Source organism: Podarcis erhardii, assembly GCF_964252035.2.
Source record: "Podarcis erhardii genome assembly, chromosome: 3".
Taxonomy (NCBI): Eukaryota; Metazoa; Chordata; class Lepidosauria; order Squamata; family Lacertidae; genus Podarcis; species Podarcis erhardii.
The window spans coordinates 66319772-66332003 of NC_138507.1; the positions used below are offsets into that span (position 1 = coordinate 66319772).

The 12232-nt window shown below is 40.2% G+C and overlaps 1 protein-coding gene across 1 annotated transcript in view; it reads left to right on the top strand.

Moving 5' to 3' along the window:
- Nucleotides 1–12232, top strand: part of UST (uronyl 2-sulfotransferase) — a 116447-nt gene that overhangs the window by 77072 nt on the left and 27143 nt on the right. Inside the window, exons 5-6 of the mRNA XM_081855977.1 lie at nucleotides 5985–6082; nucleotides 7211–7368. Of these exons, the coding sequence (XP_081712103.1) occupies nucleotides 5985–6082; nucleotides 7211–7368 (256 nt within the window). The remainder of the gene's footprint in view (nucleotides 1–5984; nucleotides 6083–7210; nucleotides 7369–12232) is intronic.

A 12232-nucleotide genomic window follows, 5' to 3' on the forward strand; every position in this document is an offset into this window, starting at 1 on the left:
GGTTTTTGTTTTGTTTTATTTTGATTAAATCATTTTTCCTTGGGCGGTAACTGTGGCCATGCATAGGGTTATGGACTGGAAACTGTAGCTTGTTACCCCAGCAGTCTTGTGTGGACATTGAAATAATGCTGTTGGCCTTATTGTAGTCTCTGGTGGACTCTTACCCTTTCTTGAAACACCCACACAATCTGGCATAGTGCATTATCACTGGCACATCTCCTTGCAACGGGCCCCATGGTGGAATAGTATTGGCTGCAAACCTTTGGCTCAAATAGCATTGGCAGCCTGTGCATGCAGTTTTGCACCACATCTGCTAAGCATATGGTTTCCTTTAGCCATCCCCCTGCATTCATAAGTAAGATCAAGTTCTACTAACATTAAAAAATGGAAATTTAAACAAGCTGATAATGTACTTCTCTGGAAAATGTTTTAATAATGCATTTTTATATATCATAGAATCAGAGGATTGTGGCGTTGGAAGGGAGCCCAAGGGTCATCTAGTCCAACCCCCTGCAATGCAAGAGGTTGGGCATCCAACCTCTGCTTAAAAACCTCCAAGGAAGGAGAGTTCACCAGCCTCCGAGGGAGTCTGTTCCACTGTCAAACAACTCTTACATTCAGAAAGTTCTTCCTGATTTTTAGTCAGAATCCCCTTTCTCATAACTTGATTTATTGGTTTGGGTCCTGCCTTCTGGAGCAGGAGAAAACCAGCTTGCTCCATCTTCCATATGACAGCCCTTGAAATATTTGAAGATGGCTATCATATCTCCCCTCCCATCTCCTCTTATCCAGGCTAAACATGCCCAACTCCCCTAACTGTCCTTCATAAGACTTGGTTTCCAGACCCTTGATCATCTTGGTTGCCCTCCTCTGCACATGTTCCAGCTTGTCAATGCCCTCCTTAAATTTTGGTGCCCAGAACTTAGGTTGGTCTGACCAAGGCAGAATAGAGCAGTACTATTACTTCCTTTGATCTGGACCTTAAACTTCGGTTGATGCAGCCAAGACTAGCATTAGGTTTTTTTGCTGCTGCATCACTCTATTGACTCATGTTAAGCTTGTCGCCTACTAAAACCCCTAGATAGTTTTTACATGTACTGCTGGCAAGCCATATGTCCCTCATCTTATATATGGTTGATGATGAAGGTAACCTAAGAGTATGTTTGTTGATTTCATTTTTAACAGGTATGTTTGTAAATATTAAATGGAGGCATTCAACAGGAATCTTCACCCCAGCTTCCCTTCCTTTCCCTCCAAGTGTATTCCTAAATATCAGGATAGTACCAGCAACCCCTTCCCCTTATAAGCAGAACTGTTTTTGACTCATGCTCTGGGCTATTTGAGTAATTTCCACAGATAATTTTGTTACAGTCTTATAGTGCCTTCTTGGTCAAGAAACTTCCAGATGTGCCACTCTGCTCAAGCCATCATGACTCCTAAATAAGGTAGCTGGACAAGCAGGCTTCAGATCTGTTTAACTTAATTTTGATAATGGTTCCCTATAGATAATGGGATTCAACACTCCTCTCTCCACTTTAAAATGAGCAGAAGAGAGAAACACCTAAGTGACTGTATTATTGAGAGCCCTAATGAGCAGAAATATGGTGTAAAATATAATAGTTTTTTCAGATATCTATGTAGACTTTAATGGGGTCTTAATTTTCCAAAGTCTATTTGGGTCGTGTGCTTTGCCTTTTAGCTTTGTTTGTTTTCCTATCAGCTCTTTGGTTTCTTTAAAAATCTAGAGGAAGATGGTTCAGAAGTGTAGACTGGAAATGAATGATAAATTTAGCCATAAATGCAGAGAAGAGAAGGTGGTCTGGGGTCATGCCAGACAGGATGGAAGAAGTCTAGTTTCCTGTATGACGACCAGCTTGCTCTGTTTGTAAATAATAATGTAATGTAAATAAGCATTTTGGGGGTGGGGGAGTATTAGAAGTTTGGCAAGTGGTTTTGAGGATTCTCACTAGAGCAAGGAAATTTTCTTTGGCTTTCAGTGATGAGCACTGTTGACACAAGCTGTTATGTTAGAAAGGGAAACCCTTCTAGAAGGAGAGTTCACCCCTCACTAGGCTCACACATTGATTTTTTTCATATTTTTAATTCATTTTCTTCTTTTTAGTTTTGTTTTCTAGTTGAAAACCATTCATTTAGTTCACCACTTCCTCTGCAGCTCTTGTGATATGACTTCAGTTGACATCTCTCTTCATCTTCGTTAGGGAATATATATGAAAGTAGAAAAACCAATTAAATCTAATGGAAAGCTAGGGCAAAATATTTGGTGAAAAAAATGAGATGCCTTTGGTTATATTGTTTAATAATGATGAACTAGATTTGGCTAGTATCTGGAAATGCATGATTAAGTGCTTAAAAGGCTAAGAACAAGTAAGAGCTACTACAGCTCTCTCTTTTTAACCCTGCTTTGAATGTTGCTTTTTATTAGCCATTTCTGTATTGCAACTGTTTTTAACTTTGTGTGATTTTATTTCAAACCATACAGGTGCATTAAGGACAGTACAAAAATGCTGTATGTGAGCATTTTATATCAGTGTTAGAAACTGAGATATGAAAGCTAGGAACTAAATGACAGCTTAAATTGAGGTTATGGGTGCAACAATGGACTGTCTAGGTGCACTTTTCTATAACAAGAATACAAAGTGAAAATGAATGAACTGCAGCTAAAATATTATTTTCATTTTTCTCATAGTCTAGTCCTTCCCCTGTCCACCCCCCAAATATTCTTAAAAGGGTCTCTTCTCCAGTCTTCAGGGAGCAGCTGGAAGTGGGGAGGCAGAAAGAGGTCCTCCTTTCCTTCCACTCTGCGGTTTTAATCTGAAATCTTAGGTGCAGTACTGCGCCCAGAGCTCAGAAACTGCTTGTGCTAATGAAATTCCCTGTCGCAAAATGTGCCTAGAACAATGGGAGTTTCGAACACTGTTTTATATATCACATTTTGTATATATTACTTCAGATGCATTTCTGTTGGGAGGGACAGTACTTAAATTTGTAGATGCAAGTACTGTCTCTCTTAATATAAATGGGGTCAGGATTCAGAAGTTATTTTCGTATGTGCTCTCTCCATGATATTTCCTTATAACTGCACTAAAATTGGTGGTGTTAAACACACACTATTTATAGTGGGAAAGCTATGGTCCACAAATCAGAACCCTGGCTCTCTAAAAGAATCAGGCTACAATCTTATACTTGCTTCCCTCTGAATATTGAGCTGAGGTGGGCATACTTCTAAATAGACATGTAGAGAGAGGATTGCCCTTGTTTATCTTCAGTTCTAACATCAAGCTATTTAGGGAATGGAATGGTATCTAATTTGAAATCTTATGATGTACCTAAAGCCTGGCTCTTCTGTTTTAACAAAATCCATTTCTCTGAAAGGGTGGTGCAGGTTTGTATGCTTACATCCATTGTAATATCTGTAGGCACTGGACCAGGAAATCATGCATATCAAGATATTATTATTTCCTGTATTATGATTTATAAGAACTTCTAGATGCGTCCTCTGACATACAAATTTTATAGAAACTTTAATAGCTTATTTCATTTGAAAAAGCAGAAAAGGTCCAGAAAAATGTCCATTTGTAGTTCTGTCTTCAGTTGCCATGCTGATGGTGTACACATGCATTTATATTATTCATGTGATACTTCCAGTTTATTAGATGGCAACCTGAATATCATCAGTTAGCATGGGAAGTAATATGCAATTGCAGATGATTTTAGTCTACATTGTGATAGCTTATTGTTATGGGTTAAGGGGGCTGCTTGTGCGTAAATGGTTGAGCTCTAAACTCATGCAATCAGTTTCTAAACTCTCCCAGTCAGCGGAGCCATGGGTGCATGGCTACCTCAATCGCTGGCAGAATCCGTCAGTGGGCGTTTCCGGAATTTGCGCCAACATAAGAGTTCTTTGAAGGAAACTCTCCTTCGGGATTCTCGGCGTGACAGTTTCCTGCGCGGAGTAGGCGTCCCCAGCGGAGGTCCTGAGCCTTCCGCGCTGTTCTCACTGGAAGCATCTTGGAGCCATCCCTCCGATTGAGTTTCTGCAGGAACTCTCCCTCTCCCCCTGCTGGTTCCTTCCTCCGCATCCGAGGGTCTCTTAGCCTCTGTGAGCCCTTCCACCACCTGACTCTCCGATGGCAGTTCCCTGACACTTATACTTGAATATGCTCTTATATAAACCTTTCTGCTTTAAGGCTTATAATTTTTAGCTTTTTTTTTTAATCCTCTTAGTAGTTTTCAAAATATGTTATGCAAACACAGATTTTAACAGGTCTTCTTAAAGCTTAGTTTTCTTAACCAAAGCCAGAAGATAAAGTAGATTTTCATTAGCTGAGAGAAGCCCCTAGGCTTTAAAGGGTTGAGCAGACAAAATACTGGGGCAAACATTTGAGGGGATAAGGTTTTGTAGTCAGTAGCCTGCTAACATTCCTTCAACAACAACATATCAGAGCTGAAATCAATTAAATTAAGATTCATGCTTTTAAAAACAATATAATTATTTTAGTTCTGTAGTAAGGATTACACAGATATGCACTGTTGAGTAATATGCTTTTAAGTGTGCATTGTTGGAGCCATTAGATTAGTGGTATTTAAAACTTTTTCCATTTAAGGTTTATCCTTAACACATTTTACAAACACAGTACAGTGGTACCTCGGGTTAAGAACTTATGGTAATTCGTTCTAGAGGTCCGTTCTTAACCTGAAACTGTTCTTAACCTGAGGTACCACTTTAGCTAATGGGGCCTCCTGTTGCCGCCGCACGATTTCTGTTCTCATCCTGAAGCAAAGTTCTTAACCCAAGGTACTATTTCTGGGTTAGTGGAGTCTGTAACCTGAAGCGTCTGTAACCCGAGGTACCACTGTATTCTAATTTGCTAATACATAATTCCTCAAATATGGTTGTGAATATTTATGCTTCATTTTTGGAATACCTCCACAAATTTGTTCAGCACAGTGTGTGCTATTGGAATTGTTACATGAATGTGAAGACCGTGCCAGATTTATACATTTGATTTTGAAACAGTTAAAGATTTAAAAGGAAAAAAACAAACTTGAGAAGATTTGTTGCAGCAAACTGTGCCTCTGACATACATCTGTATAATTTCTGGTCTGAGACTAAATGCATTGTTACTCACTTTTGGAAATTCAATCAGGTTCTTGATAAATTATCACTAACACACTATCTATATTCATTTTGTCCATTTTAAAGACTATATTCATGAGCTGAAGGAACCGTTAACTTGCATGCGGGAAAATTTCAAAAACAATAATGGCTTCCCCACCCCCCACAGGTTTACTCCCAGAACCTTCCCAGCCAATTTGAGGGTATGGTGGAAAGGCGTTCACTGGACAAGTTCCATATTTCAGCCTCTCTAGCTGCATAAGTGTATACTATAAAACATTGCATTTTGAAGGGATGCATAACTTGACAAATCTTTCTGTAGTTAGATGACTTGTAGCTGAATATTTTGTAAAGGAACTGATATTTCCAATACTCGTGCTGAGCTTAAAATTATGAGTGAGATTCAGTGTAGCATGAGCAGCTGTCTGCTCGCACAGCGGTGCTTTTCCTTCTCCATCTCCCTGCAGCTGCCCGTACATCCCAAATCTGCTTCAGAAGTTTGGAGAGATCCTCCATATCAGATTTTGGGATTGCACGTGTGGCTGGAAAGGGGAGAAAAGAAATAAGAAGTTACATTGCACAAACAGATTTCTGTTATGCAAGGAAGCAGATATAAGTGGATCTTGTTTTGGTTTTAAAGGGCATATGCACACCCATACACCTGTAAGTTTCAAAAGAAATATAAGTAAAACATGAGGATTCCCTTCTGAATGTAGTAAATCATGTTGATGCAACGGTTTGTTCGACAATTCGGGCCTTAGATCTGTGCTCCATCACTGGAAGACAACAGAGAACTTCATAGTTCATTTACAACATTTTCTTTTCTCCCCCCCTCCCCTTCTTTTAGGATATTAACGTATGCATTCTTGAGAACTACCCTGAATGTTCCAATCCCAGGTTATTTTATATTATTCCATATTTTTGTGGACAGCATCCAAGATGCAGGTAACTATGTTATCTCCCTTTTCAAAGTTATTTCTTACCACCTACTGGAGCTTGGGGTGATTTCAGTTTTGGAATGTTCCACAGAAAACAGCAGAGAGCCCAAAATGCATCATGCTGGTAATTAATCTGAAAGTCAAAGAGTTGTGCAGAATACCAGTTCACAGATTGCATTAGAAAGCAAGCTGTGCCAAATGCTAAAGGACTGGACAAAAAAAGGAGAGGACAGATCAATCAACCTTTCCTTTCTAAAATACTGAATAGTAGGAATGCAAAAATAGGATGGCTCTAATAAGCCTCTTCTTTTCACACCTCAAAAAGCACCAATATATCCAGAATTCAATATCCAGGTTTTGCCAGAATATAGCCACCTGCCCCATCTGTGACATCAGATGTGGGGCAGGTGGAGATGCAACTGAACCTGATGACACAGCCAATTCCCTGCCAGAAGTAGACTTGAAGTCACTGTCTATCAGCTGATATGTGGTGATTTCACTTTAAACTACCACGCAAGGCTCTTTGCAAACCTTGCATGTTGCCTTGAATTCCAGTGACCATCTCCTGGTGTCATAGTGACACCAAGTGATTGATGGGTGAGTGCTGTCTAATTTGGGTAGGGAAGATAAGGATTTGGCCTGCTGCCCATATAACATTCCCAACCAGAAATAGGCCACTATTGATGGCTTCGATCCCTTGATGAGGCAGATCCTTTGTTGCTTTAAGTTGCTAAACCTAATGAGGTTATGCTACCTTTTACTCACCTGGTGCGGTCCAGAAATTTTAGATTACAACTCAGGTGCTGTCTGAGGCTGATGGGAGTTATAGTCCAAACCTCTGGAGGGCATGAGGTTAGTGAAAGCTGGGCTGTGCAGTGCAGTGCAGGGCAAGCCATATGTCAGCTTCTTGGTATATTGATGGCTTATAAACAAGATTATTTGAAAGACTTAAAGTATGTCACAGAAACTTAGATAGCAAACATTAAAAAATGATTGATATTCCGCAGTTGGTGAAATATTCTAGCTGCCTGGCAGCATTAATACTGTGAATTGTTCTAAACTCAGTTTTTATTACAGAGTAAAACTTTGGTTTGCAAATTCAGTTTAAAGATTCTTTTCTTTTATGTTCTTGAAGGGAGCCTGGGGAATGGGCCCTTGAAAGAGCAAAAGTGAATGTGAATGAAAATTTCCTACTTGTGGGGATTCTGGAGGAATTGGAGGATGTGCTGCTTTTACTGGAAAGATTTTTACCTCATTATTTCAAGGATGTACTCAGTATCTACAAAAACCCAGGTAAATGTCTTCTGATATATCCCTGATTGGTTTTTCTTTTTTAATAAATAAATAAATGTAATATTCTTAAATGTCACATATTAAATGCTGAAGAAGCAATAAGACAGCTGTAACTCTGATGTTCACTCTTCTTTTTAAAAGTGCGTTCATTGGATTAAAATGCAAAAAAATGTTTCCATATTCTTTGCACTTTCTGTTCAGCTATTGCTTTCAAGTAACTAAGGCCCCCCAGAAACACAGTATGGAAACTATGATTTAGAGATGTTTGGAGTGTCCTGCTGTAGCTAACAGAGAAGTGGCAGGGAGAGCATATGTCTCAGAAGAGGCTTCCTCATTGATCCAGTTACCAACAGAACCCATGTAACATAAAAAAATAACTCATAGCACATCCCTTAGCCACGGAATAAGCAAGGCTTCCTCGCAGCTCTGCAGCTGAAATGCCAGGTTCCCAGTGAATGCCAGCTTGCCCCTCCCACTATATACAAAGGTTGGCGGTCTTTTTTCTTTTTAGAAGCACAACACCAATGTACATTTTCCTGTTGTTTCTTTACTGTCATCATTTTTCAAGGAAATGCTCTTTTTATACATGAAAGATTTTGCTTGGTATCTTTGGGAGGGGGGCAGTTCTTGGAGACATCAGAGGATCTTGTCAGTTAGTGCCATCCACAGCTAGCTTCTGCTGCAAACTTGCAATGGGTTGTATCAACAGTGTCACTCAGCTGATGGTAAGGCTTCTATCAGAAGAATGGGGAGAGAAGCTAATCTGTCTCCTCTCTAAATCCCCTTCCGCATTCTGTCAGATGAGTGACCTGGCTGGATACACCTCTGAATTTGGATCATAGATTTTTTTATTTGTCTTATGCCTCTTCTCCTGAAGAAAAGTCTGCATGTGCAATAACACGAAATGTTTTTTCTTTCTTTTTTTCTGCTTTGTACTGGTTTCAACTAAATCTAGCATAAATAATGCTAAATCTTTTTGTGTAACAGTCAGTAGCAGTAAGTGAGACAAATGCTATGTTAATTATTTTCATTTTAAGAATAAGCTTCTGCTTCTGGTAAATAAGCACATTTCTTTTCATATAATGCCAAAACTCATGAGAAAGGGAAATTTAAACTTTGAAGAGCCAAACATGTATTAAGTATGGAAGTTAATTAATTTATTCCATGCTAACTTGATTTGGCCAGAAGATGGCATTGTCCCTCTTATTTTCTCATACAATTATAAAACATGAAACTTGAAAGAACAGTTACATACATTCTGTCTCTCAACCGCTCACATTTTATATTCTGATCAGTGAAGAGAGAATTAGTAGGCAAAACCATCTTGAGCCTGTAAGATTCAGATGTACTCTGAAAAATGCTTTGATTGGAACAGAACCATGTTTTATAAACCACTGCTTAAATAAGTGTGGCCTAAAACCGATAGTTTTTGTTGTGTGTTATATATGAAGTTTGCCTTCTAAGATAAATGTATAATTTGTGACGGTCATAGTAATCTTTGGAGAAGGTTTGCAATATATAACCATTCACTTTTAACTTATACAAAAAATATTTAGATTTATATAGGAGGAATTCAGCACTGTGCTAAGGTGAGTGTTCTGTCAGTGCAAACAGTTCGACTTCCCAGACAGGCCTATCCCCCTTCTCCTCCTGCTATGCATTGTTCAGAGGGTTATTCCGAGTCAGTTTTAGGGGTAGAGGGAGGCAAGCCCCACTGAATGTCTCCTATTGGTACTTGTTAGGTGAATCCCACCATATGTATTTTTATCATGGGAATGGACTTTCTGGGGGACTTTTGCATTTCAAGGATTATTTTGAAGACGTTCAGATTGAAAATAATTTTATGTTCCCTAAAATGAGGGTTGTGTGAATCAAGGACAAAAGCAGAAAGGTTTGTCCCATCACATCTCAACCTGAAGCATGAAGAAGGTGTCTTGAGCTAAGATCCAATTCACAGATTAGTTGACAGGCATTTGTAGGATGATCACCTCTTCCCTGTAATGGCTGCACACAGTCCAGGACCATGCTGGCGTACAGCTCACATGGGCCCAAAAGCAAGCCTATAGGCTATATTTTTGCAATCTGTGGACTGAAGCAGACAACCACTAACAGTGCAATGATTGCTTGAAAATCTGCCACACGTCAGCTGGTAATCCATGGAAAGCAGCAATCGTCTGTCTCCACTCTCACAATTATTTATTATTTATTTTGTTTATTATAGCCTGCCTTTCCTCAAAAAAGCTCAAGGCACCTAGCAGCAAAAATAAAACCACAAGTTAACAATTCAAAATGTCACTTTTGATTTAATACAAAAGCATGAAAACATTAAAATAGCAGCAGAAAACAGTAAGACACCACAGCAAGTAAAAATAAAAATTACTCAAAAAGCCTCCCCACCCTGACAGTTAAAACCGATTACAAGCTAAACGCCTTTCTAAAAGGGAATTCCACAGCTTAGCAACTGCCACAAAGAATGCCCTCTCCAAGGTCACACACACACACACGCATGTTCAGGGGCAGCAGAATTACCAAGAGTTGGATCATGAGTGAACCAACTATTCAAATGCAAGTGGAAACACTGCAATGTAGTGCCAACTTGCACAGCCACTCCAGAAGGGATACCATGGCTGATGGTCTGGAAGGCAACTGAGAGACGAAGGAGAATCTGGGATCCCGACAACTAGATGTTTTGGAATCCATTTTACTGAAAGTTTAGGAGTCCTAAGAGACCAGTGTGTTCTTCAGAGCACTGGGAAAGACTAGGGGAGCATGGGCTGCCTCTACCCCCTGGGGAATGCAGTGTGCATGGGTTTCAGAGTTCCTGGCCCGGGCTTTAGGAAGCTGAGGGGGATCTACCAGGGAACCAAGCAAGCTGCTTTGATCTTGGGCAGAATAAGCCCCCTGAAAGCTAGCCCTGCTTCCCCCCCAGCAAGTTGTGAGCAGGTTGTACCAAGGAGTACAGGATGCACAAGCTCAAGGTGTTTTAATGCATCACCGGTCCCCTCCCATCTGGGCTGTGAGAGTGAGTGGAAGGGTGGTGCCAGCAACTACCAGGCAGTAAGACCTGACTGACAGCACTGTAGGGCTGTTGGACAAGAAAACGGGTGCGAGAGGCTCTCCTGAGCACACACAGCCTTCTCCACATTGGTTGCTCAAAACTGTAGATATAAACAGAGCCCATTCCTTGTCTGGAAATATAAACAGTTGTGTAGATAGAGGGAGCTTAGTTGAAAACAGAAAATCAGTGCAGTGTAAAGGTAAAAAAGGAAAAGGACAGCCCTGGAGGGTTAAGGCCACTCGAAGGCAACTATGGGGTTACAGCGCTCATCTCGCTTTCCGACCGAGGGAGCTGGCGTTTGTCCACAGACAACTTTCCAGGTCATGTGGCCAGTAGGGCTAAACCACTTCTGGTGCAATGGAACACCTTGACGGAAACCAGAAATGCTGTTTCCCTTCCCACCGAAGCAGTACCTGTTTATCTACTTGCACTGGTGTGCTTTTGAACTGCTAGGTTGACAGGAGCTGGGACAGAGCAACGGGAGCTCACCCCATTGCAGGGATTCGAACAACTGACCTTCTGATCAGCAAGCCCAAGAGCCTCAATGGTTTAGACCACAGCTACTAGTAGAGTCAGAAGCTGAGTCTGGAGTGCAGAGTAAGCTAGACCAGACAGCCAATTTCTTGGTGTTACCAGTTTCTGCTCTTGAACTGGCTTTTCTTTGGCAAATAAATGATGAGTTGTGTTTGGTTGAAATTCTATAAAGTACTAGCAGATGGAGCACAAAACAAATAGTATAGGTTCCAAGCTGAGAGTGTGGGTTGTTTTTTTCCTCATAAAAGCATTTAATTATGTAAATCAAACATACTTTTCTCTGCCATAGATATCATAAAATGATTGGGCCACACAATCTGAACATTTGGGAGGCAGAATTAATCCATTATCTTTCCTAGTTGCACAGGCTCTTTCTCCGGTAACTTTGTAGGTGGATAGGTGGAAATATAAATTTACAATACCAGCAGCTGATCTCTGTTACTTGCAGCTGAGTTCAGTAGCTGTATGACTATCCTGAATCTGAGGATAAACCAGCTTTGAATAAATCCAAAAACTAAAGAGGTAAAAGACTCTGCAGTAAAATGCTCATTTCCCAAATACAAATATTGTAGAGATGCAAATTGCCTGTGAGATAGGGGAATGAACTTGCACTCACACAATGTTGCATCCAATGTCTTATGCATTATTAGAGATGTGCATTCCACATGGAATAGGATTTTAGCCTTAATTTCAGAAGTTAGATAGGCTTACTTTATTTCTCCTTGACTTTGCATTATGTTGTTGACATTTTATAGTCTTTTGAGGGCACCAAGCTGTGGAGCTGTTCTTTCAGTGATCACATCTGGTTTCTTGGCACAGCAGTTACTTTGTTACAGCGTTAGTTTAGGGAGCCTCTCTTGGGGTCAGCTTGCTGATGGGCTGCTTTGTTTCTCTTCCACCATATTCATTCCCTGGACTTGCTTTCAAACTCATTTTTCAGCTGCTTGCAGAGAAAAAGGTTGATCTCCCCTTAGAGCTGAAAAAGCAAGGAATGATCTGATGCATGAATTTGATTAGTAACTGCAGCCATATATGTACTACTACATCTCCATTATTGCCAGAAACAAGTTCACACACTTCCTTGCTGTACTGAAGCCTCAACTACTACATAGTGAATTGGTAAATCTTCCTCAATCCACCTATTAGGTGTTTGAAACCATGCATAAAAATAAAAGAAGTTCAAGCTTTTATTTTCCCTGTGTTATGACAATATTTTGCATAACACAGTGTCTTGTGTTTGAATTCACTTTTTAAGTTTTATGGTATGCACAG